This window comes from Pagrus pagrus, assembly GCF_965226575.1.
Source record: "Pagrus pagrus genome assembly, chromosome: 16".
Classification (NCBI taxonomy): Eukaryota; Metazoa; Chordata; class Actinopteri; order Spariformes; family Sparidae; genus Pagrus; species Pagrus pagrus.
The window spans coordinates 14,119,310-14,146,832 of NC_140200.1; the positions used below are offsets into that span (position 1 = coordinate 14,119,310).

At 38.2% G+C, this 27,523-nt stretch overlaps 2 protein-coding genes across 2 annotated transcripts; one reads left to right on the plus strand and one right to left on the minus strand.

The window, feature by feature from the left end:
* Positions 1 to 478: 478 nt before the first annotated feature.
* LOC311271464 (uncharacterized protein) lies at positions 479 to 9,298 on the minus strand. The gene is made up of 23 exons (XM_084377158.1): positions 9,218 to 9,298; positions 8,945 to 9,017; positions 7,717 to 7,825; positions 7,577 to 7,635; positions 7,400 to 7,486; positions 7,201 to 7,322; positions 6,964 to 7,107; positions 6,716 to 6,814; positions 4,935 to 5,105; positions 4,482 to 4,584; positions 3,953 to 4,173; positions 3,350 to 3,506; positions 3,057 to 3,268; positions 2,860 to 2,974; positions 2,560 to 2,753; positions 2,365 to 2,479; positions 2,092 to 2,261; positions 1,924 to 2,018; positions 1,555 to 1,685; positions 1,133 to 1,322; positions 881 to 1,022; positions 678 to 780; positions 479 to 582 (listed from the first exon to the last, which is right to left on the minus strand). The coding sequence occupies exons 1-23, from the start codon at positions 9,281 to 9,283 to the stop codon at positions 512 to 514; spliced, it is 2,949 nt and encodes a 982-aa protein (XP_084233284.1). The 5' UTR covers positions 9,284 to 9,298; the 3' UTR covers positions 479 to 511.
* Positions 9,299 to 9,614: 316 nt separating this feature from the next.
* LOC311271700 (delayed-rectifier potassium channel regulatory subunit KCNS3-like) lies at positions 9,615 to 12,394 on the plus strand. Its single transcript, XM_084377494.1, has 2 exons — positions 9,615 to 9,725; positions 10,267 to 12,394. Exon 2 carries the CDS (start codon positions 10,271 to 10,273, stop codon positions 11,768 to 11,770), a length of 1,500 nt encoding a protein of 499 aa, XP_084233620.1. The 5' UTR covers positions 9,615 to 9,725; positions 10,267 to 10,270; the 3' UTR covers positions 11,771 to 12,394.
* The last annotated feature ends 15,129 nt before the right edge of the window (positions 12,395 to 27,523 follow it).

Genomic DNA, 27,523 nt, shown 5'->3' on the forward strand with positions numbered 1-27,523 from the left:
AAAGGAATTTAATTACATCATTAAGAATGATTTCAACTGCATCGTCAAACGTTTAACTTTAAACTTGAGCTAAACTTAACAGTTTGACAAGTAATCTGCCATCTCTTGTAAATGTCAGCACTGAATTAAATTAGTTCAGAATAGGGGTCGCAATAATGTGAGTCAAAAGAACCATGATAGATGGATACATAAACTAACATTGGCCGAATAATCCAGTGAAATTGTTCAACCTTGTGAAAAATACTCTCCACCTCCCTATACTATTGAGGGTAATTTATTTGGCAGAAAAATATATTATGTAGTGAAAATCAGATGTGACAGCCCTAGTTAATAATGCTCAGTCAGACATGCCCTTCTCCAACTAGTGCTTTTTTAAAATAAGATGAGCTCTCAACTAAAATGCTTACCAATAGAAAAACAGTTGGAGAAACAAGCACAATTTAGATCCATCAAGAAAATAATGCAACTGAATTGTTAAAAAAATCACATTTATTCCTTTTTTATTTTGTGGTCAATTTACTAATATGGGTCCTGATGATACATGTTTGAAGCTCTGGCCGTCTGAAACCGCTCGTCTTTGACCTGTGGGGAGAACAGACAAAAATCTTAGCCTAGCCATTTAAAAAAAAAACCAAAAAAAAAACATTTGTTTCTCCAGTCAGAATGACATGTCATACCTTTTATCCTGTTTTCCTGGTTTGAACATTGCCCATTGTTATTACAAACTCCACCCAGTGGATTCCTGGCATCGCAGATCACCACGTCACAGTGGACAAACAGCTACAGGAAATACATTTGAGTATTACTGACATTTACAGCTTTGTACATTAGTTTTCAAATCTGACGCGAGAAGAGTATCTATTCTTATAGCTGAAATTACCTGTCGACTCAAGTTATCTTGGTCTTCAGCGAAAGCAAACATGCGGACCTCGAATCTCTTGAAGTGAGAAGGATACCGAACTCTGTCATCAGCCCAAACAGGATGGAAGATCACCTGGTCCGGGTCCACTGGGTTCACACAGCTGAAAAGAAAAAAAAAAGAAAAAGGTTGGCCAAATTCTCATCTTATCCACCTGGTTGGACATTTTCACTAAATAATATCCTGCTCATGCCTCCAAGATCAAGAAGTTACCCATTAATGAGGAGGTTCCATCTGGGTTGGGTTGTCCTGTCGTCATCGAGCGTCGCCCAGCAGTTCTCCAGCTCCAGGGACACTTGGGGGTTTGTAGACCTCATCAGTTCCACCTCGAAATACAGCGGCTGTTGTAGGTACTTTGCGATGGGATTATCGTCGATGCTGTGAAACGCACTGTAGGAGGAGTCTAAGTGAAGAGAGACGGGGCAGGTTGAGCTGAATTGATGCATGGAACACAACTTTCCAGGTGTAAACTACAAAGCGACCGAATTTAACTTGAAAGTACATTGCCATGATTGTCCCACTTGTCATTCTTGTGAATGCAGCAAAAAGCATTGTAAAATATGGGAGATAAAAATTATTCCCAACAAATAAATGTTGAAATAATGAAAGACTACAATGCGTTCAGAACTTCTTACCCAAAGCAAGTCTCATCGTGACTTGCAGCTCGCCTCTTGCATTTTCAGCGTATGGTTCACTCCTGCGAGGTCTGGGGTGGAAGGCCACAGCGTGGGTTTTGTTGACGTCGTAATAACAAGAAATCTTTAACCTGAAGAAAAGGAACAACCCATGAGAAGACTTAGGAAACAAAATGTGCTTTAAGGGCTGCAAATAATTATTTTTATTATAAATTAGTCTGCATATAGCTGTAGTTCTCCCCAAGACCTGTAAACACACTGATGTGTAAAATTGGTGGGGTAACCCTTTAATCTGCAACTGTTTTGATGATTATTTCGTCTTCTGATGATCGACATATCATTTCGGTTCTACGTGTTGAAGTCACTCACTCGTACTCCGGCTCGTCTGTCTTCGATTCCCTTCTCATCTCAAGTTCGTCCGGCAGAGAGATTTCATTTTCGTACAGCATCATATTTTGCAAAAACTGAGGGAATAAAAGAGGAAAGCTTATTTTACAGGTCAAACTTCAATGTCTGTGTCAGGAAAATACTTTACACCTTTCTGGTCGTCCCGCAGGAGCTCCCAGTGAAGACGAAATAGGCGTAGCGGTCATCGCTGTAGGAGGGACCGCAGGTGGGATCTCTGAGGGTGAGCTGACTGGGGTTCAAACTGGGAACAGACTCTAGTTTTACAGCCAGAGCCGTCATTGTGCCATTTGAAAAACACTCTGAAATCAAAGATGAGGATCAGACATTAGCATGCATTTGATGTATCGTCAGATATAAAAAATAAAATAAAAAAAAGAAAACATTCATTTTCTCAAAACAAACCAGTCAGTGTTGAGTAGAAATTGCAAGCCACAGAGAACTCTTTGATATTTTTATTGGTTTCTGGATTCCTCAGAACCACGTCAAGTCTGCTTCTGATGGATGACCCCTGAACAGCCTGCGGAGGAGGACAAACTCTTACAGCAATGTTCTTGAACATTTATCACTTGGGTGAAGAAAAATTGATCCCGATCGTACCTCAAACACAACATCTGGGGCTGTAAACGGCACCGCAAAACTTGAGTGTGTTCCGTTCTCCACGAAGCCGTACTGCTGAGCCAGCACTGGGGTCAACATCTGTTTTCCCACTACGGTCTGAAAGTTAAAGGTCCCGTATTTCACAAGGACATGAAAGGCCTGATAGTCGCAGCCACCAGAGATGGAGGGAGGAACTGCAAAGAGGAAGAAAACAGATTTGAAAGAATTTCATTTTGCCCTTTTGTGTGTCAGTTACATGAAGATTAATATGGATGATTGCCCATTTCCATGTTTACATACCAACGTCCATTAATTTAGTTTCCAGATACGCAGTGTGAGAAAATGGAGCAAACTGTGGCAGGACCAGCAAGCCAACAGTCAGGTGAAGAGAGTAGACCGTTACCCCCATTTCTCTCTGTTGGGAAATATAGACAGAGATTAGAAGCAAACATCTAAAAACATAACATTCAATTTCCCCAGTTGAGAGTGAAGCTCACCATTTGTAGTACAACACGGTCCGTGAAAGGCACGTCAAGTGTAAAGACCTTGGTGCTGCTGTTCGGGGACATGTGCTCCAGCACGTTAAAGCCTCTGACATTGCAGTCCGCCACGGACAAAACCTCAGAGGGGAAGGTAATGTTCATCAGTGCCACATCGGAGCCGAAAGGCCCAAGCAGCACTTTAAATATCCGCTCCTCTGGAACCGTGTCTGTGGGGCGAAATAAAGAGGAATGAAGGCAGCTTGTAATATTCATTTAAAAAAAGCACAGAGTGTAAAAATAAGACTCACTGTCGATGACTTGCGGAGGTCGAGACAGTAAAGGCGTCGTGATGGGGAGGAGGACTTTGTATCTTGTGTCCTCATGAGTCGTTTCTTCAGTCCATAGAACCTCAAGCATCGGCTCAATGGCATAATAAGTGTAGTAATGATCATCCTGAACATGACTCTGCAAAATTAAAATATCCTCAGTAAGGCCTTCCTTTAATGGCATCATCAAACCCACATTTTAAAAACTGTATGCCTATCTGAAGCCAAAGAGAGTCATTACTGACCTGTTATTCTTGATACTAAAGTCGAATTCAAGAATATTCAAACTTTTGAACTGAACTTCCTATAATTATCTAACAACTTTGTTTTTAAAAAAAGGTGCCATTTTACACTTATTATATAGCACCTTTTTTTCAAAAACAAAGTGCTTTACAATCAGCGACTTGTAGAAAATCTTGTTTTTCGACTTTGTTGCATTTTTTCAAAATGTATGCACAGATCCATGTCTGGCTTATATTAGCGTCCTGGTTCTGGTTAAGTGACAAGACACACCATAATTCACGCAAGGTATAATGGAGGCTAGAAATCAGGAGGCGAAATCCTTCTAATCTCAGTGCCACTGACCAAAAAGTAGCCACCGACAGCCCCGACAGGAATTTTAACCACGATGTGCATGTCATTGACAGACAACGTGTATCCCCTGGCAGCCATCTCAGCAGGGTCGAGCCGCTGACCGTCGACGCCCATGTGCACCTCCAACAGCCTGAACTGGCCGGAGGAAATCAGAGGGTCGATGTGCCTCGGCAGGAACCAGCTGATTGTGTCTGGGGTGAAGGAAACGCTACCTGTACACAAATGACAGCAGGTAGAAAGGGAAAGAAAACATGGAAACATTTATCTATAGTAAAAAAAAAGGGCCATAGCCAAAATTTTAGATACTGAAGTCACAAGTCCACACTGCCAGGATCAACCTCATGGTCAAATCTGAATATATTAAGTCTAAACATACTGGAATATAAAAAACACCAGCTATGTATAGATTAACTGTTGACTGAACTCCTTCCCAGTTGCCAAAACCACAAATTCCCAGGGTAAATACTCGAGACATGACCTCAGTCGTGGCTACAACCCTGCCTCCAAACATGCTCCTTACCCTCCAGTGACGGACAAGCAGCTGCTGCATCGATTTGAGTCGCCAGCCACTTCTTCTCAAATATTATTGAGGTTTTAAGCACTGTCATGGGCACCCCTGCTACCTGTGGAGCGGAGATACAACATTGTGTATAAACGTATTGATGCATACAGCTGGAAGCAAAGATAGTTCAGTTCCTCGGGATGTGGGTAATTCAACGTAATGGGGGAAGTAAATAAAATAAAAGTAGCTTACCAATGGATTTAATTGTGCCAACTGGATTTCAGACAAAATAATCAATTTAGAGGCACTTTGATTACATTATTTGATCCAAATTCAATAGTTTACTGGCTGCAAGTGTAAGCAAGAAGGGAGTTATCTAATGGGCTGCGAGTAATTTAACCAGCGGCTGCCTGGAGGGGCGAGATATCACATCAGGCTTGTTTGAAATGTAGAGAACAGCAGCACACTCACATTCTGGGTGTACATCTCAGGTGAAGCATGTGGACTTCTCAGAAGGAGCCTTGTAGCGGTGTTTGCAATCCCATAACCACTTCTCTGGGCCTCAGCCACCTTCATCACCTTCTCCACAGGAGTGAAGAACACCAGTGTTGTGATTCTGAATCCTGCGTCTACGGGCGGTTTCTGGAAAACGATTGCAAAGTGAAGTCATTAAAGATTTCGAGTTATAGAAAGTGACATTTCAGGGTCTTTTGGATGATATGTCCATAAATATTGCTAAAGTAGAAGAACTCTCAAGCCACAGCGAAATGCACACAGCCTGTGTTCAGAGACTATTCCCTCTTCTCAGTTTGTACATCAACACTTTTCTCTCACGTTTTAGTCGCTCATAAGAGATTCAAGCAGGAGGCAAGGAAGAGACGGAGAGACGTCGCGGCAACAGTAACTTGTCACCCTTTAAAACTGACTTTTCATCCTTTTTTACTGCTCTTATTCCATTTCTGTTTTTAATTGCTCTCATGTGATGTCTCTCACTGTCCTTTGCAGTTCCCTTTTGTTTATTGTTAATTTATTATCCTTTGTTTTACTGCGTTTCCTCCATTTATCTGTTCTCAATTCCTCTGATGTGGTGCCGTCTTTATTGTCCATTATTGATTTTATCATCTGTTTTTGCATCACTTTTTCCCCTTTCTGGGATTTTGCCCATTTTATGGCTTTTATTCCGCTTACTTGTAATGACTCTTTTTGTTTTAACTCACCTGACACTGGGCTTCTTTGCGTTTGGCTTGACTGTCGAGTGTTTACTCTGGAATACTGTCTTGCTTTTGCTAGACCGTTATTAAAAAATGTGTCATTTAAAAATAGTTAATTTTATATATTAACAGGCATTTAACAAAATGAGACGTCTGTGCGTCGGAGCTTTATTTTAAAGCAATGAAAAATATTAAGTTTAGCAGTAGCCTCAGCTGTCCATTGATTTGTTACAGCAGTATTTTAATCATCTCATGACAACTTGATTGTCTAAGCACAGGGGATATCCTTCACTGTACAGATTGTAAAGCCCATTGAGGCAATGTGATTGTGGGCTTTATAAATAAAATTGACTTGAATTCAATTCGTATGGTAGCATAATGTGACAACTGAGTAATACAGATGAAATTTAAGAAATGTGGTTTGAACAGATGAACAGTGAAGGACAAAGTTTGATCATCTTAAATTACTAATACAACTTATGAAAAGGAACATTTGTCAATGCGTGCTCCCGTCTGATTTTTGCGATGGGTGCCAAACAATTTCTTCAAGGAGACAACTCTCCGTCATGGATCATTGCTCCTTTAGCAAGCCTCCCTCTCCTCGCTCTTCTGTCCTCTTAGTGCATTTTAAGAATTGAGACATCCTTCAATACGGCATGCAGAGACTAATTTCTGAGTTACATGTGGAAGGAGTCAGGAGGCACAAAATTGGGAAATTAGCAGCGGTTGTTGTGATGGCCCAACTATACATGTCTTTAGCACAGCCGTGCTTGCAAAAACATCGGCAGAATTGAGGCGGAATTATGGTGAGGAATGCCTGTTCAGACCTGTGACTGCTGACCAATCAGAGTAGGCCTGGGCCTTAAAGAGACAGGCACTAAAACAGATTGTGAGCAGATGGCCTGTAGAGATGGACAACACTAGAAATGTGTTTTTTAAAACATTAAAGCATGACATGTTCTAGCAGACACCCAAATAGACAGAAAAAGATGTAAGAATATAAAAAAAAAAAAAAAAAAAGAGCAAATGGTCTCATCAAACCTCAGCAGCTCGTCGAGGATCACCAAACTTTGGATTAGCCCCTGGGATGGGATGTTCAGGAAAGGCATAATCATCTGGAGCTGCCCTTTTCACGGACACCTAGAAATGAGGCCACTCATAAGTGATAATCAATCTCTCCTCTTCCCACTGACATCAAATGAGGCAGCCCTGATGCTCATAGGGGAAATAAAGCCACTTATCATATAGACTGCATCATGACCCCTGAGAGTCCTGTTCGATTCACTTGCCTCCATGTAGCTGCGGCCACAGACAATTTCCCTGGAAGCCCAGGAAGCATAGTGGCAGGTTTCAGCCACCTGGTACAGCTCGTCTTCAACCATCCGGTTCCCGTGCAGGCGGAGATTTAATGTTGTTGTGAAGGCCTTATCGTCCTGCAAACACACAGAAATAAGACTCAAAATGATGACCACATTTAAAAACACATTTGGTGCTGCACTACCAAATGATATCTCCAGTGTCGTTACCACATTTTGAGCAAAGCAGTTTTGAAGGGAGGCATAAATCATGGTGTTCCCCAGCTGGTCTGTCTTCATACTGAAACCACACTGAGAGGCTAAACTCGGTGTGAGAGGGATGGCAGAGTTGTCTAAGGAGAGACGAAAGAGCACAGTTAAGAGAGGAAAAATGAGAGAGGGGCAGAACATTTTCAAAATGTCAACTTACTGGCGACAACAGCAACTTCGAGAAGGTTTCCTCCAAGTGGACCGACATCCACACGCATGACGTTCCCCAGGCATTTTGAGCGGATGTCTGGGATCAAACATTTAAAATGATACAGTTGAAGTGATGACATTTAGGGAAAATAACATCCAAAAGTGACCAAACCCCCCTGAAACGTACTTATTGAGGGCTTCTTTTGAGCCTCTATGTTTAAAACTGCTATCAGGAGAACAAACCACCTGCAAGAGATTCAATCATTTTCAAAGTAGCAAGAAAAACATTTTGATTGAAAACGATGGATCAAAAACAAAAGTACAAACCCCAATCCAATTAAATGACCCATGGCACGAAAGGTGGCCAGTCCTTGTTTTTCGCAGGTTTTAATGAAGAGTGTGGTGGGAGTTAACGCAGCAGGTTGAGGAGAGGTTCCTGCTCACACAGGTGGATCCTATTACAGCCTGATGGGGATCATTAGTGTGAACCAGTGTCTTGTAACCTGGCCTGAACGGAGACTCAACACACACATGCAAAGAAGTGGATTGGCCTTGTTGACTTAAATTTAAAGAAATTGATTTTATCATGATCAGCCACAGCTCATCTATATGCAAGAAATAAATCAGCTTTCTTCAAAATAGTTAATTAGAAAATGTTTTTAGCAATTATAAACTATTGGTGTGTAGAATGAAAATGACCTGTGGAATAAAGGATGTTTTAAGTACGTATCCTTACGTTTTAAATTAAGTAAAAAAGGTTGTGCAAACCAGAGATGTGTGTTGAAAATGTACGTTTCATTTTTATAATTTCATGTCATGACAACCCTGTGCTTATGCTCTGGTTAGGTTTAAAGGGGCACGATGTTAACTCAGAAATTTAATATTTACAATATTAATGAGATAATAATAATATTTTTCTGTAACTGGATAAACAAGCTGAATTAACCTGTTCTGCCTCAAAACTTGATGTTTATATGAGCTACTATAAAATCAGCATATCCTCACAACTGAACAGCTGGAGGGAGGTCATGTTTGGTATTTTTTCTTGACAAATGACTTAAATAATTCAGGGCCACAAGATCTGGACCTGCTTCAGTTGACATTGTACTTAAAGGTGCGATATGTTGTTTCTTGGGGGAAAGTTTAATCAGAGGAGAAATAAATTCACTGACTGATTTTTTACGTTATGTTAAAAAACTAAATAAACAAACTATACTGTGTTTATATGTGGCGGACCCTGCCATCTTTCTAGCTTCAAACAGTGCTCTGGGGACCTTATTTTCCTCTGAGAACAGCTTGTTTATTCAGTTATGGAAAAAAATAATATTTCTGAGTTTGTATCATTCCCTCATTAATAGTGTAAATATTGAAATTCTGACTTTGAATTTCTGCATAGTGCCCCTTTAAATGGTGCAAATTTAAAGCATTTTTAACAAATGTGCAAGTCACCACATTACCAAAAATACACCAGTTGACAAGCAGTGAATCTTGTGAGTCTGGATTCAACTTTTATTCACAAACCATGTGCTGAAAAGGTCCGCAAACACGTGCTTACCCTCAGGAGACAGTGAGATGTTAAATGGCACATTCATTTCCAGGGAGCAGGACAGAGAAAGTCCAACAACACCCTGCAAGGAGGTGTTGTTTTATGTTACAAGCGGCACATCTTGGAGATACTGATGATGTTTTCACTCACGAGTGTTTTTCCTCCTAATCTGTTCCCACTATAAAGGTATGTTGCATTTCCCCTTCGCTGCCAAATACAGTGTTACTGCCTGGTTTGGCAGCTCGCCACAGCGGACTGAAATGTCAGTGTGATTTTACTTACTTTACTCCCTCCAGGTGCAGGCAGGCTGAGGTCGGCTGGATTTGGCTGCAGCAGGTTCACAAACATACAAACCAAGTGCCAATGTAAACAAAGTAATAAATCTGTTAAATTACTGCAGGTGCACTTCTTACTAAAATAAACTGAAGATTGGATTAAATATCAAAACAGAACTACAGCTTCCTTTTACGCGAAACGTGACATAATTAATAAAATGCGCTACAAAACGACCATGTCATATATCACAGTTATTTCTTCCTACATCTATGCCGTCTCCGACTCTCCCTCCCCTCTCCTCTCCTCCTCTCTCGCCCCTCCCTGCTCCCTGTATAAGGGAATAAACTGCCGCCGTGCCGCTGTCCCGCCTCCAGCTCCTCTTGTCCCGTCCGTGAAGCTGCAGCAGCGCACTTCTCCCTCCTCCGACCCGCTGTGAGCGCCTTTACAGCACAATGTGAAAACTAAACCAGCCGGATAAAAGTTATTTTCATGGAAAGAAAGGTTCCAAGTACAGGTACGTGAAAGTCTTGCGTTTTCTATTCAGTTTGAGTCCAATTAAAAATAATTTACTTAATTGCAAATGAGGTTTGGTGCGGGGGAATCTTAGATGTTGATTTTCCTCTGATGTTCTAGAGAGAGTAAATATTAGGACATACAGTTCATGCAGGAAACAGTCTTTCGCAGGCTTTAATGATTGCTTGAAATGATGTGCGGGCTCAGTTTCAACTTGTTGCCTCTCATTTCCTCTGAGTTAGTCTAGTCCGCTCTGTAATTTGATTCTCCTGCTGATAATCCTCTACTTGAGCCCTCCAAGAAGTGACAGTACCTCACGCCTCTCCACTCACTCCAGCTCAAGCCATTTCCTGTGTGCTGTATTGATTTTTTTTTTCCTTCAGAGGACTAATGTGCTCTACAAATAGTGGACATCTCTCCACATAAATGTACCACTTACAGTCCTGACTATATATGCGTATGGTGCCTTTTCTTGTCATAAAAAAAAAATCTATAAAAGTGAATGACTTCATTCTTTATCGTAATGTTTCATGTGTCATCAGGACCATGGGGTATGGGCAAATCCTCCACCAGCGGGGGAATGAGGAGGACCAGGTCCACCTCAACGTGGGAGGTGTGCGACATGAAGTGGATCCGGACACGCTGCTCCGCTTCCCTCACACACGCCTGGCTCGTCTGCTGCACTGCCGAAGTGAGGCGGCAATCCTGGAGCTGTGCGACGACTACAGCCCGGCCGAGAAGGAGTACTACTTCGACAGGAATCCCCGGGTTTTCCTCTGCGTGCTCAACTTCTACCGCACGGGGCGTATCCACATGATGGAGGAGCTGTGCGTCTTCTCCTTCAGCCAGGAGATCGAGTACTGGGGCATCCAGGAGCTCCACCTGAGTTCCTGCTGTAACAACTGGTACCACGAGAGGAAGGACTACATCGAGGACAGAGACTGGGACGTCAGGAGCGACGACCAGCAGCAGCCGAGCTTCGACTCTTCCTTCGAGGAGCTCTCTGCTCTCGATAAGGACCTCGCCAAGTTTAAAGGTGCCTGGTGTGCAGAGGTGAGGAGCTATGTTTGGCTCCGACTGGAGGATCCTGGTCACTCCAGAGGCTCAAAGATCATTGCCGTGGCCTCCCTCAGCCTGGTGTTGACCTCTATCGTTGCCATGTGCGTCCACAGCATGCCTGAATTTCAGCAGGTGGACGACAATGACAGACCCATCGAGGACCCTGTCCTCGCCATCCTGGAGGAGATCTGCATCGCTTGCTTCTCCGCCGAGTTCATCATCAGGCTGATTGTTGCGCCCTCTCGCAGGAAGTTCCTCGGAAACCCCTTGAACATCATCGATGTTGCCTCAATTTTGCCATACTACGCCACTCTAGCTCTGGAAACAGCCGACGAGGTGAGCGCAGAGGAGAGCGAGGACTTAGAAAATGTAGGGAAGGTGGTGCAGGTTCTGCGCCTCATGAGGGTTCTCCGAATCCTCAAACTTGCGCGTCACTCCATCGGGCTGCGAGCGCTGGGTGCCACCGTCCGCCACAGCTACCATGAGGTGGGCCTGCTGCTTCTTTTCCTCTCCGTGGGGATATCCATCTTTTCCGCCCTCATCTACTTTGCAGAGAAGGAGGAGGATGACACAGTTTTGGGGACCATCCCTTGGGGGTGGTGGTGGGCAACAATCACCATGACCACCGTCGGTTACGGCGACACTTATCCTGTGACGTTGGCGGGGAAGATAGTGGCCACCTTGTGTATCATCTGTGGGCTGTTAGTGGTGGCTCTGCCCATCACCATCATCTTCAATAAGTTCAGTAAGTATTATCAAAGAAACAAAGCCATGGAGGGACAGGCTATCACAAAACCTGAGAGACAAGACCCCGAACTCCCTTATTATAACATCAGAGACCTGTTCACAGAGAGTGTTTACCCCTTTATAGGAGCTTTCGCCTTCAGGAACAGTGAGAGCAGCGCAGGGGACGACACAGATGCCTCCAGTCTCCAGGACATAGAGGTGTATGATAATGACACTTGTGAAAATAGGGCAGCAAAATGAGATTTCCTGCCATTTCACTGAGCGTCGCTCCCCTTTGCGACTGAAATTTACTCCGTGCCTCTCAGGGCAGAGCGCTCCACCACTGACCCTGCCTCCCTGCACTGTCTTCCTCCTGCAATTTGACAGAGAAATATCGTGGCCATGAACTTCTTTTTTTACCTACAAGGGAACAGCCTGTTAAATATACAGCGTTGCTAAAAACCAGGAAATCTAAAGGGAATTATCTGAACCTTGCTCAGAGGTTTGAAAGCCCATTTTCTGCTCGAGAAAACTGCAATGATGCATGTAGGAGGCCATAATGTTAATGTTTTTCAAAGTAATGCCCTGTATTGATTCGTCTGCTTGCTGAAAGTTCAGGTGGAGGCAAAAGTCTAGGATGTCAACAACAATGTTTGATGTTTAGAAATGGTATTATAGATCTATTAATTGACTGATGTTACACAGTCTGCATGAACAACAATGGATGCATTTTGAGAGAGTAATGTAAATAGTTGTGTAGAATTATGCAATATTATCGATGCTGATAAAGAGAGGCTGCACAACTCTCTCAGAACACTGTGGAAAAGCACTGATATGCCAGATTACTGTGATTACTTTTTTGTTTTGGCATGCTTGGTGACTCCTGCTGGGTAACTCATGTTGACATGAAATAAAACTCAGTGAATCAGAAGAAATATGCCTCTCATTTGTGACATGGCATACAGGAAAGTGTACTACTCACTCATTCACATAAGGGTTTTCAGCTCAGGTTCATTTATTTATGGCCATATGTCCGAAAGACTGCAGTGCAACACCTCCTGGAGTCTAAGAATCTAAATGAAAATCATCAACAATGTGGTTTCTTCAGTGGTGAAATGCACTTAAACTGTCGAGGAAACTTTCTCCATTTCTTTTCTGTTCCTGGAAGTATTGATTTGCTGTCCCCTCCTATCATCGCCACTTGGATGAGCTGCTGTCCTACTTTAGCGAGCGATGTAAAAGATCTTCCCGCTCCAGGGGTCTCGAAGGTGTTGACCAGAAGCATCGGCTCTCAGAGCTAAACACTCCAAAATGTCACTTGAAGCATTTATTTTTACATTGGAACTAAAGTGCAGAGGGTTTTTAATCTTCAGTTACTTAAAACCTTTAATCTTTAGTTTAAAATAAATGGGTGTCAGTTTGGAGTTAAGGAGGTTGTTTGAAGACTAACTGCAGTCTAACGTAAACACATTAGCCCATTACTGTACCCAGTAGATGAGTTTCGATTACTTGGCTTCCTGTATCAGGTGAAGTATATTAGCATAATGCTTAATCCACACTTTGTATTTTTGCCTTTGTCAGCTGCCATTTATTGTAAAGACAAACAGAGTATTGGAACAGACAAGCATTGATTTTAGAGCACGCAGATGTACAGCACAGGTGATACTATACAGTACCTGAAAGTATGCATCTTTACGTGGATGAAACTGGCCGTATTTGTCAAAAAGAAAAAACTTGAGGGGTTACTGTATGAAAACAGGGATAGGAAATTGTCTTCTATGACTCAAAATTATGTTTATTTGTGCGGCTTTTCTGTAATCTTTCTTTTTTTGTTGTTGAAAATATTGCTAACTTCAACTCTTCTGGAACTTCAAATGCTGTCATCTGGAATAGAAAATTACCGTGGTCCAGAAGGTCGAAACACAACATTTCAGAAAACACAACATTTTAGAAAACACAAAAACATTTTAGAAAACAACATTTTGGAAAATGCAATGACGTTTTAGAAAACACAACATTAAAGAACTGTAGAAAAATGACTCTTTAGTTGAACTGATCATAACCCACGCCGAAACTAAGAATATACCCTTTAATGAGGGGTCGGAGTGTTTGCTTTATTTTAAGGGCTCACCAGTCAGAAATGTTGTGAACCACAGCAACAACAAAATAAGGGGAGGTAATGAGGGAATACTGGCATGGCTGGATTATTGGCAATAACGTGTAAACAAAAGTGTAAAAATGAACTATGGATGCTATGAAATTATAATCGATGCATATAATGAGCATTACCGCTGCTATACTGACACTTTGACTGATGCTGTTACAGTATGTGAGGTAAAAACAAAGAAGAACGTTTTCAAGTATTGATATCTAATCACCAGAGTTCAATCACTCTTGGGGCAAATCTGTATTCAATGTGTGTGTGTGTGTGTGAACGGTGATTTCAGTCTTTCTTTGAGGAATCCATTGCAGGAGTCGCAGATGACGTTCCAGCACAGTTGGCAACAGATAATGATAGTTTCCTGTTCCTCACCATTACTCTTAGCTGCATGGCTTTGGGCATGGTTTCTACTGAGGGAAGTGGATGTCAATGCTTTGTCAGCAAAAATACATTCACTTATTGAACTTATGACAGGATGTGTATCTTTATACCATAATATCCGACAGCAGCGGGTGTCTCTCATTTGACTTCCAAAAAGTTTGGTATTTTTACAAATGAATTGAATTAAAGTTGTTAGAGTCTTCCTGATAGAAACAACTTGACTAGATCACGGCTGATCTATTGAAGACCTATAAAGGCTTCCTCTTTCTTATTTTTAGTGTCTTGTATGGGCACTGTAAAAGAAAAATCATTTATCACAATCAACAATTATGTTTGTAAAAAGTAAGAAAATCTGCCAGTGGAACAAGTGAGAATTGTCTAAAAACAAGTGCTACTTATTTCACTGCTGGCTTTACTGTCAGAAGTTTTGTGGAGAAGTTTATACACTTATGTGACATAGCTGGGTATGTTAATGTGGATGTGGACACGCAGCATATAAGCTACATACGTTTCCTCCATTGCTGTTGGATCAAGGGTGCAAATTGGTACAGGATCCAATGTCGCCCAGTTCTTCTTGTTCCCTGAACATCGCAATTTATGTTGCCCCAGGACCATCGTTGCTACTGACCGATCATGTGTGTCATATCTTTGCGAAAAACAGAAAAATATGCACATGGGAGAAGTTATCCTTTCTAACACGTGGTTAACGTTGTGAAAGGATGTATTTTAACCCAAAGTTTTCCTAAACCTAACCAGGGGTCCGTTTCACAAAGCAGGTTTAGTGAAAACTCTGAGTCTGTTAACCCTGAAATGAGGGAAACTCTGAGTTTTCCGTTTCACAAAGGGAGGTAACTCAAACCAGAGAAAGAGGGGTAACTCTAGCCTGTTTCACAGAGAGAGGTAACTTAAGCTCTCGGTCAGGTACCGTGGTAACATACTCTATGAACCTAACCTGGTCGGGACCAGGTTTTTCTCACAAACCTCGAGTTTCTCTCTGTCTCCGCCCTCTTTCAGCCACACACGGTATTTGATTTCCTCATTCATTCAGTCAGCAGGCGAGTTTTGGCGTAATATAGTTCTGCCGTCTGTTTTTTGAGAAAATCATTGCAAAAATCAGTCAGTAGGCCTACATTAGAAGTTATAGGCCTATTAGGTGGCGACTATTTTCACTACCATGGCGTGTCCTTTTGATAATGATCCCGTGGATGAAGGCAGCATTACTGAGCAGAGAATTAAATATTCATCGGGAGATGATTATCAGACCGCGCATAGATGTTCTTGCATTTCCAGACAATTATCTTTTTGAGCGGTCCGTTTCACGTCACAGTCCATCATTTACATACACAACCTAATCCGTCCTTACATTTCCAACATTACCAACCGGAGTCATGCTCTCACATCCCAGCAGATATTGTGTGTTGCGCTGCGCTTTTTTGCAAATGGGAGTTTTTTATACAACGTCGGAGATGCAGAGCACTTTACAAAAGTAAAAAAAAGTCATGAAAGGGAAATAAATATTTTTATGAATAGGCTTAAAATATATAGCCTAGATAGTTCTAGGCATATTACATTTTATTAAAGCACTTGTGTCTTGGGGGGTGAGCTCAGAGGATGAGCTCCCTCCAGGGATTCCCTCAGCCACTGGCCTTCCTAAATTCTGGCTTAGGGCCAGCTCCTCTGCCTCTGTTAGAGGTGGCGGTGCTGGGCCACCACCCGTTTTACGGGCATCTGCTTTCTTTCTGTTGGCTGAGTAGAAGTCTGTGTTAGTTTAAATAGGCTTAATTCTTTAACAGAACATGATATAGATGAGAAGACAATTATGTGTGTGAAAACAGCATTATGTTGGGGATAAAACAACTGTACAGTCAAACAACCACTTAATATTTACTTTACAATGTAAAACATGATCAAAATGAGGTACCCCCGTGAGATTATGCTGAGGTCTTACCTGTTTGAACAATGTTTTTATGTTTCATCTTAAGCTGCTTAAACTTCCTTCTAAAAACGTGCTCAAACTCACCGTATGAGCGCATTAATAAAAAAAAAACGTAGCCCTCCTCTTCTCCGTTGCCATGGTGACTCGTCGAATCGGGGCTCCATTGACGCTGTCTTTTTAGACTTGTGGCGCACGCGCTTAACTCCAGGTGAAACTACTCCGAGTTGATCAAACTAACTCAAATCAGCTGTTCTGGAACCGAAAACTCAGAGTTTCCTATCTCAGAGTAGATCAACTCAGAGTTCAAGGTTAGACTCAGAGTTTGTTGAACCTGCTTTGTGAAACGGACCCCAGGTACTTTTGTTACCTAAACCTAACCAAATATTTCTGATGCCTTTACCTAGCCAAATATTTTTGATGCCTAAACCTGACCAAATATTTTTCAAATTCAAATTCAAAGGGGCTTTATTGACATGAAAGTTTAACAACAATGTTGCCAAATATTTTTCTATGCCTAAGTATTATTGTTGCCTCAACCTAACCAAACTGTGTCAGAAAAAGGCAATAATAAGTTAACTTAGTGTAAACATAATAAGTGAACGGTATAAAAGTATGTTCCAAACAAGTGGACAGAATTACTAGATTTTCCCTGGAGAGAGGAAAAAGTCTATGTTGTTGTTATGTAATAAACACTACAAAATGGGACCAGGATCAATAGAAAGTGTGATAAAGCTAATGACTTAAAAAGTGGGTTTAGGTTTATGTGTCTCTTCGACAAGATATACATTGTTATACTGAATCACGCAGTGTCTGTTATACAGGACATGAATGACATTGGTTAGCGTGTTGTTGATGTAAAGGGGACAAAAAGCCAATTACCTGTAAAGGTCACGGTGAGTGTGTCAGCACAAATGTCAGTGATTCAAACTTCTGCTTTAGGCTTTTTTTCCCTTTAAATGAAAAAACAACCTATATAACATGAAGGCTGGTGTGCAGTTGCATACCAAGATACATCTGCTGGTACAGATAAAGTCTTAATCCAAGCTGATTGGATGCAGTGGAGCATTAAACCACCAGGATAAAAGGTGTCACTGAATAATCGAATTCCTGTCAGAAACACTGTGGTCAGTTTCATGTGTGGGAAGTAAAAACAAATCAATACATTTTTTTAAGCTTCCTTCTTTTCTCTTTGAGATTTATATTCACGATCACTGGTCAGAACTTTGATGTTGATTCGAAGTGAGCTGTTTGTGTGCAGAATTGAGACACTGATGTTTCTCAGCTTGCAGTGTTGACAGAAGGGGATACTTCGGCAGAGTCTGGTGGACGTTAAACAAAAGTCACCGCAGAGGGATGGATGGAGAGAGCTGAAACATGGCAGGCTCTCACACTAATCCATGTGTGCAAGTTTTTGAAGAAAAAGCATAAATCTTACCTTGAAAATCTGACATTTGTTTTCAGGTAAGAGAATGAACTTGCATAGCCTATTACATAAAGCCTCAGGGTCCATGGAGGCATTTATCCCTCCACCTCACACAAAAGGAAAAGGTCACTGCAGTGATGAATGTGCAAAAGGCAAAAGGGGAGTTTCATTTTGTGTGCAATTCTGCTGGAGCCAGTTCACCACCCACCAATTTAAACTTCAACCCTTCATTAACGTAATGGAGATTCAGGAAATAAAAACACAGAAGTTAATTAAGTAGTATAATATAAATAACAGCAAACAAACTGATTATGTATATCTGTTTATCATTTTAGTACATTTTTTGAACATGTCAAACTGGCCATTTCTCAAAACTGCTTTTAAGCAACATTTCTTCAGTATGTAAATACATCTTATGTTGAACCCAATTTAGTAAATTGCTGTATTGAAAGTAGCTTTCACTGACTCTAGCTTCATTAGCAAGTGAATGACCAATTATCAAAATGTATTGTTACCTGAGGGGAAAGTGGTGGTGGTATAGCTGCTCATGATTTAGCATTTGGCAAGATAATGACCCAACTCTCAAAAGAAAACACAATAATGTCTCTGCATTTGTAAAAAGTTAATTAGCTGGACAAGGGGCGATGTTTTTGTTTTCCTAAATAAGAATTTCGAGACCCGAGCTGAGGGTTTTAATATTTCCATTAGCTTCCGTATTTTAATGTTTTTAATCAGAGTCATTACATGGTACTGTTACCCACAGAGTACAGTCAGACCACTTTCGGTCAGCCTTTACCAGGAGCTTGGTGGTTTCAGATATAACAAAGAAACCACTTTGTTTATATATGGATCCTGTTTTTCCCCTCATGCAGGTTCATCACAGTGAGGCTAGATGGACATTGTTATTGTGCATGTCCATCATTATTTATCACTTTGACGCAGGTTGAGTTTTTGGCTGGGCACCACATAAATCTACTGTAATTCAGTTGGAAATATGAGCCTTTTCATATTTATACACAGTGCACAAGCCATGTATTAAGGTAGTAGTCCTTTAACCTGCCTACTAATCTTCATCTCAGATTCAGAAAAATGTTATTTTTTATTACAAACCAATAAACATTTGTCTTTGATACAACACCACAGTATTTATTTATTTATTTATTGTTCCACTATGTCATAATATGTTATGTTTAATCATGATATTAAAATAACATGATGATGTTAATTTACATGTAATGTTATGTTGTTACACTATGCACACCATGTTATGTTACGTTTCATCATAATATTAACATAACATGATTATGTTAATTTACACGTTTTGTTATGTTATGTCACACCATGTTATGTTATGTTTCATCATGTTATGTTAATTTACATGTCATGTTGTGTTATGTTATAATGTCACACCATGTTATGTTATGTTATGTCACAACATGTTATGTTAGGTTTCATCATATTATTAACATAATAAACATGATTATGTTAATTTAACTTTGTTATGTTGCTACATTATGTCACACCATGTTATGTTATGTTTCATCATGTTATGTTATGTTATGTCACACCGTTTTATGTTGTTTCATCATATTATTAACATAACATGATTATGTTAATTAACATGTTATGTTATGTCGTATTGTGTTATGTTATATTATGTCTCACCATGTTATGTTATATTTCATCATATTATTAACATAACATGATTGTGTTAATTTACACAACATGTTATGTTACATTATGGTTACACCATGTTATGTTATGTTATGTTATGTTATGTCACACCATGTTATGTTATGTTATGTCACACCATGTTATGTAATGTTGTGTTATGTTATGTTATGTCACACCATGTTATGTTATGTCTCACCATGTTATGTTATGTTTCATCATATTATTAACATAACATGATGATGTTAATTTACATGTAATGTAACGTTACACTATGTCACACCATGTTATGTTATGTTTCATCATAATATTAACATAACATACTTATGTACTTATTAATTTACCTGTTATGTTATGTTGTGTTGTTGTTATATTATGTCACACCATGTTATGTTATGTTATGTCACACCATGTTATGTTATGTTTCATCATATTATTAACATAACATGATTGTGTTAATTTACATGTTGTGTAATGTTGTTACATTATGTCACACCATGTTATGTTATGTTTAATCATGATATTAACATAACATGATGATGTTAATTTACATGTAATGTTATGTTGTTACACTATGCACACCATGTTATGTTACGTTTCATCATGTTATGTTAATTTACATGTCATGTTGTGTTATGTTATAATGTCACGTTATGTTATGTTATGTCACAACATGTTATGTTAGGTTTCATCATATTATTAACATAACAAACATGATTATGTTAATTTAACGTTGTTATGTTGTTACATTATGTCACACCATGTTATGTTATGTTTCATCATGTTATGTTATGTTATGTCACACCGTTTTATGTTGTTTCATCATATTATTAACATAACATGATTATGTTAATTAACATGTTATGTTATGTCGTATTCTGTTGTTATATTATGTCACACCATGTTATGTTATGTTTCATCATGTTATTAACATAACATGATTATGTTAATTTACACAACATGTTATGTTACATTATGGTTGCACCATGTTATGTTATGTTATGTTATGTTATGTCACACCATGTTATGTTATGTTATGTTATATTATGTTATGTAATGTTGTGTTATGTTATGTTATGTCACACCATGTTATGTTATGTCTCACCATGTTATGTTATGTTTCATCATATTATTAACATAACATGATGATGTTAATTTACATGTAATGTAACGTTGTTACACTATGTCACACCATGTTATGTTATGTTTCATCATAATATTAACATAACATGATTATGTTAATTTACCTGTTATGTTATGTTGTGTTGTGTTATATTATGTCACACCATGTTATGTTATGTTTCATCATATTATTAACATAACATGATTGTGTTAATTTACATGTTGTGTAATGTTGTTACATTATGTCACACCATGTTATGTTATGTTTAATCATGATATTAACATAACATGATGATGTTAATTTACATGTAATGTTATGTTGTTACACTATGCACACCATGTTATGCTACGTTTCATCATAATATTAACATAGCATGATTATGTTAATTTACACGTTTTGTTATGTTGTGTCACACCATGTTATGTTATGTTTCATCATGTTGTGTTAATTTACATGTCATGTTGTGTTATGTTATAATGTCACACCATGTTATGTTATGTTATGTCACAACATGTTATGTTAGGTTTCATCATATTATTAACATAATAAACATGATTATGTTAATTTAACGTTGTTATGTTGTTACATTATGTCACACCATGTTATGTTATGTTTCATCATGTTATGTTATGTTATGTCACACCGTTTTATGTTGTTTCATCATATTATTAACATAACATGATTATGTTAATTAACATGTTATGCTTTGTCGCATTCTGTTGTTATATTATGTCACACCATGCTATGTTATGTTTCATCATGTTATTAACATAACATGATTATGTTAATTTACACAACATGTTATGTTACATTATGGTTACACCATGTTATGTTATGTTATGTTATGTCACACCATGTTATGTTATGTTATATTATGTTATGTAATGTTGTGTTATGTTATGTTATGTCACACCATGTTATGTTATGTCTCACCATGTTATGTTATGTTTCATCATATTATTAACATAACATGATGATGTTAATTTACATGTAATGTAACGTTGTTACACTATGTCACACCATGTTATGTTATGTTTCATCATAATATTAACATAACATGATTATGTTAATTTACCTGTTATGTTATGTTGTGTTGTGTTATATTATATCACACCATGTTATGTTATGTTATGTCACACCATGTTATGTTATGTTTCATCATATTATTAACATAACATGATTGTGTTAATTTACATGTTGTGTAATGTTGTTACATTATGTCACACCATGTTATGTTATGTTTAATCATGATATTAACATAACATGATGATGTTAATTTACATGTAATGTTATGTTGTTACACTATGCACACCATGTTATGTTACGTTTCATCATAATATTAACATAGCATGATTATGTTAATTTACACGTTTTGTTATGTTGTGTCACACCATGTTATGTTATGTTTCATCATGTTATGTTAATTTACATGTCATGTTGTGTTATGTTATAATGTCACGTTATTTTATGTTATGTCACAACATGTTATGTTAGGTTTCATCATATTATTAACATAATAAACATGATTATGTTAATTTAACGTTGTTATGTTGTTACATTATGTCACACCATGTTATGTTATGTTTCATCATGTTATGTTATGCTATGTCACACCGTTTTATGTTGTTTCATCATATTATTAACATAACATGATTATGTTAATTAACATGTTATGTTATGTCGTATTCTGTTGTTATATTATGTCACACCATGTTATGTTATGTCTCACCATGTTATGTTATGTTTCATCATATTATTAACATAACATGATGATGTTAATTTACATGTAATGTAACGTTGTTACACTATGTCACACCATGTTATGTTATGTTTCATCATAATATTAACATAACATGATTATGTTAATTTACCTGTTATGTTATGTTGTGTTGTGTTATATTATGTCACACCATGTTATGTTATGTTATGTCACACCATGTTATGTTATGTTTCATCATATTATTAACATAACATGATTGTGTTAATTTACATGTTGTGTAATGTTGTTACATTATGTCACACCATGTTATGTTATGTTTAATCATGATATTAACATAACATGATGATGTTAATTTACATGTAATGTTATGTTGTTACACTATGCACACCATGTTATGTTACGTTTCATCATAATATTAACATAGCATGATTATGTTAATTTACACGTTTTGTTATGTTGTGTCACACCATGTTATGTTATGTTTCATCATGTTATGTTAATTTACATGTCATGTTGTGTTATGTTATAATGTCACACCATGTTATGTTATGTTATGTCACAACATGTCATGTTAGGTTTCATCATATTATTAACATAATAAACATGATTATGTTAATTTAACGTTGTTATGTTGTTACATTATGTCACACCATGTTATGTTATGTTTCATCATGTTATGTTATGTTATGTCACACCGTTTTATGTTGTTTCATCATATTATTAACATAACATGATTATGTTAATTAACATGTTATGTTATGTCGTATTCTGTTGTTATATTATGTCACACCATGTTATGCTATGTTTCATCATGTTATGTTATGTCATCGTGTTATGTTATGTTTCATCATATTGTTAACATAACATGATTATGTTAATTAACATGCTACATTATGTCACACCATGTTATGTTAATTTACATGCTATGTTGTTACAGTATGTTACACCATCTTATGTTGTTTCATCATATTATTAACATAACATGATTATGTTAATGTACATGTTATGTTATGTTGTTACATAATGTCACACCAGCTTATGTTATATTATTTCACACCATCTTATGTTATGTTTCATCATATTATTAACATAACATGATTTGCTGATTTACATATTATGTTATGTTATATTATGTTGTGTCATGTCATGTTATGGTATATCATGTCACACCATGTTATGTTATGTTTCATCATATTATGTTATGTTATGTTTCATCTTGTTATGTTATGTTATGTTATGTTATATTATGTCATATCATGTTATATTATATTATATTATGTCACACCATGTTATGTTATGTACGAAAGCCCTAAAGGGCCATGCTGATGCTGATGTTTCCTGCAATGATTTGATATACTACACTATCGCTTTGTTTTCTCAAGATCTCAAATTAATCATATCGTTATCTCTGGAAAACAAAGTTTCGTTATCTCAAGATCTTGAGAAAATTATCCTGTTATCTCGGGAAAACGGCAGTTGTTATTTCGAGATAATAACTTCTTGACAAAACAAATAAATTAACTCACTATCATGGGAAAACGGGGGAAATAAAATGTATGAATGCATGGCCCTTTAGGGCTTCCGTAGTTATGTTTTATCATGTTATTTTATGTTAATTATTATGATGTTATTTTATTTTATGTTATTTTATGTTATGTTATGTTATGTTATGTTATGTTATGTTGGGTTATGTTATGTTATTGTACATCATGTTATGTTATGGTACATCATGTGGGTTATGTTTTGTTAATATTGAAAATGAATAAACAGAATTTAGAATTTTTTTTTTGTGGATTTACTTTGCATAAACCACTAAAAAAAACTAAAACCAAACTATATTTAGTAGTGAAAAATATCATGATTGTCCCTCCCTGACAATAAAAACTAAAAAAAAAAAAGATCATCTAGGGCCTAACTCACCTTCACCTCACCTTGGACACCGCAGTGTGACTCATCCAATTAAGAACAAGAGAAGACTGAAGCATTTCAATTACCCTCTGTGGCCATGTCTGTTGTCCACCGTTACAGTCAATCCTCAGCAATTATGAGGGCAGAGATAAGCAGATAATCCAGTGTCCCATGTGTAGCCTGGTATCCATCTCAGAGGGGGTTTCAGGGCCCTACATAACCTGACCTCAGTCCTCTGCTCTCAACACAACTCCAGTTCAGCACTCACAGCAGCATCATCTCCTCTGGGTATTTGTTTTTGGAGAAGGATTCAGTTCCTGTTTGTTTTGACAGGTTACGTGAGGTTATTGCTTAAACACTGCAAGGTTGCTGCAGAGCTTAAAGCATCCCTGTATATAAGCAGTAAGGGGAAACTATAGTTCTCACATTTACAAAAGCACTTGTCATTTAAAACTGTGGGTAGTAGTTATAAGTGATATTTTATAAAACAGTTTCCCCTTTTGTTTTTCTTCAACCCAATTGCCAGAATAAATGTTTGTAATGTACATTACTGTAAACCACAGATATTTTATATTTATTTACGTTGCAACCTTAAGTTTCTTAGGTTAAATTTTCAATTATATTTATATGCTTGAATACCTCTTTTGTCACCACAGATATGGCTGGAGATATCCCACAGTCTTGTTAAAAACACCCACTTTTGTGGCCACAAACATGGCTGAGGAGGCCTTGTGGGCTCGTTATATACACACTGTTTTGTGGCCACAAACAAAGCTAGAGATGTCCCAACTTCCCGTTAGAAATATTCGTTTTTTGTTGCAACAAATGCAGCTGGAAATTGTCAGTGGTTTCACTGATAAATGTTGAAATGCAGACCTGAACTGTGGTCACTGACTGACAGCCTTCTCGCCTGTAACTACTTCACCGTCCCCTCCACTTCCTGGTATTAAAATCATATCATAAACATGTGATGCGTAATGTTTTATATGTGTTGTGCATCATTTTGGATATCTACTTGCAAGCTTGGATTCGTGTCTGGGCACAAGGATTTCCCACCATTAGTCACTCCCAACGGTTGAAATGAATTGGGTAATAATGCAAATTTACTCCTTCTCAACTGATGTTTATGGTGTGTTATATTAGCTGTAGTTAAACAGTTAAATAATTTTTTCCTGTTTTTCTCTGTGGTAAGTACAAGGAAAGATACACTTGTTAAAAGAGACGTACCATAGCTCTGCAACTGTTAATCACAGGTTCACAAGCATTATATGAATTAAATTTACATTTCATTAATGTGTTTCAAAGTGACAAAAAGCCGAGCTAAGCTGGGCTGGGCCGGGCCTGAGTAAAGACAAAGTGGATAGGATGAAAAATGTAGAGTACACTGCTACGGCTCTTAGCTTGGATGATGAACTGACGCACTCGCTATCCATGGAGAGCTGCAATGGAGAGAGCAAGGATTTAATGGAGGCAGTAAAAGAGGGCAGGAGGGCTCCGAGTCCTGCTAATGAATCAGAAGAAGGGAGGAGAGGAGAGAGAGGATTGAACAGAGGAGGGTTGGGCCAGTGAAAGACGCAAGGACGAAAACACAGCATGTTCTGCAAAGCACCACTCTGACGCGGACCTCATATAGCTGCATGTGCTAAACACACTTCCAATAAATGCAAACACTGCAGTTAACCATACTTCTGTTATCAATTAATCTGTTGTTTATTTTCTTGAATAATTCAATTTTCTTCTGAGGCGACTCTTCAAATGTCATGTCTTGTCCAAACAACACTCCAAATCCCAAAGATATTAAATTTATTCAAATGTCTCCTCACAAAAAGCAGTAAATTCATAGTGACAAACCATAGACAATATGAAAGGTGGAGTGAAAAGTAAAGCTAATGCAGAAGTACCCTAAACCTGCATTCTTTCTAACAGCCTGTAGAAGGCGACTCCACTGGTTTCAAAAAACAGGTCTGATTGTATGTAAGCTTATGAGAAAATGACCCTACTTTTCACTGGATTTATTACCTTAGTGATCAGTTTCTTAATGAGTTTATGGTCTCAATCAGTAGTTTCAAGTCTTCTTCAATACGGCATGAAGTCAACTTAGTAAATTATGGTCACATTTAGAGTAAAAAAGACGATAAAGCAGGATATGCTTTAGGGCTTGTGATTGAGTTGCTACCACGGCTGGCGTTACCACAGCTCCACCCTCTAGTCCAAATATGATCACTTCTGGCTCAGCTTTATGGAGCATTTTAGCATCTTTCAGCTTGTTGTTTCGGGTTTATAGCTCACAGCACTGTTTTGGTTCTTTCTTACTGTGTTGTTTCCATACATGGTAAAGTTAGCAACGAGCTGAGCACAGTGGTTAAAAGAGCCTGACGTGTCCCTCAGGAGGTGATGGAGAGCATAAAGGAAAGTAAATATTGAATTTATGTTTTAACTGTAAAGCTGATCAGTTTGAAAATTAGATTTAGTCTTTGTACGGTGTTCAGCTGAACTTAGGTTGAAAAGGATTTGCAAATTATTGTGTTCTGTTATTATTTATGTTTTGCACAGTGTTTTTTTGGAATCAAGGCTGTACATTCATGTATGACATGTTTGCCTTAAAAACCTTATAATGTGTCCTCTCCATGTTTATACAGTTTGTTAAATTGCCCCAACTATGAGCACATAGTTCGCCTACCTTATGACTTTTTTAAATATATATATATATATTTCAGAGATGATATAGCTAAAGTTAGTTTTGTATAAACCAAACTCTTACAGTCAAAACCTGGAAAGGCACTGCAGTGCTCTGGATTCTGCCTAAATGCGGTAAGTACATGGATGTATGGTTTTATTACCTTTAACCTATAATGATAAAATGCATCCATGCATCCATAAAACCCATCAGGGCTGAGCCTGAAAGTTACTGCAGTATATCTTTTTTTAACCTCGACTGCAGATTTTACAGTCGTCTGACGTTAACTGCCTGTGCTGTGTAATGCACGTGCTACGTAATTGTGTCCAGTCAGCCTTTCAGAGCATCAAATAATGTCGGTAATTAAAAATCAATGAGAATCAGCAGCTTTATTGACTTCTATTTTGGCTGTAGTTTAGGTTAGTTTTATGCATCATGCTTTAATTGCTAATTGTCTTTACTGCAGCACCTCTGGTGAATGACTGTGGAAAGTTTTTGGCAGCTGTAACAAGGAGATGCTTGTGATTAAACAGCTTGATGGGAACATCCATCTCATAAACTAATTTTGAATGATGTTATTATTATGACCAATGCCTGCAATTTTAGCAGAGGTGCTTTAAAACTAGAATAAGAGAGACCCATTAAAGGCAATTTATGAATGAGGTCAGTCTGTCTGTCTGTCTATCTGTCTGTCTGTCTGTCTCTCTCTCTCTCTCTCTCTCTGACATTAAGAAAATGTGTGAAATCTTGAGATGAAGCCAGTGCTTCTGTCATTGAGTGATAAATGTGGCACTATAAAATAAAGAGAATCTACAAATCACACAGTAACAATGAGAAAGTGATGAGCTTGACAAATTTAATGGTGACAAACTATCTGTTGCACCTCTCAAATAACCACAGTAATGATAGTGGGTGGAGAAATGTGGTCTCCATTACCTCAAACACCTCCAAAAAAGTTTCTTTAATGTTAAAGTTTGGTCGCAAGTTGGCCACAGGGTCATATCTCTGTCTCAG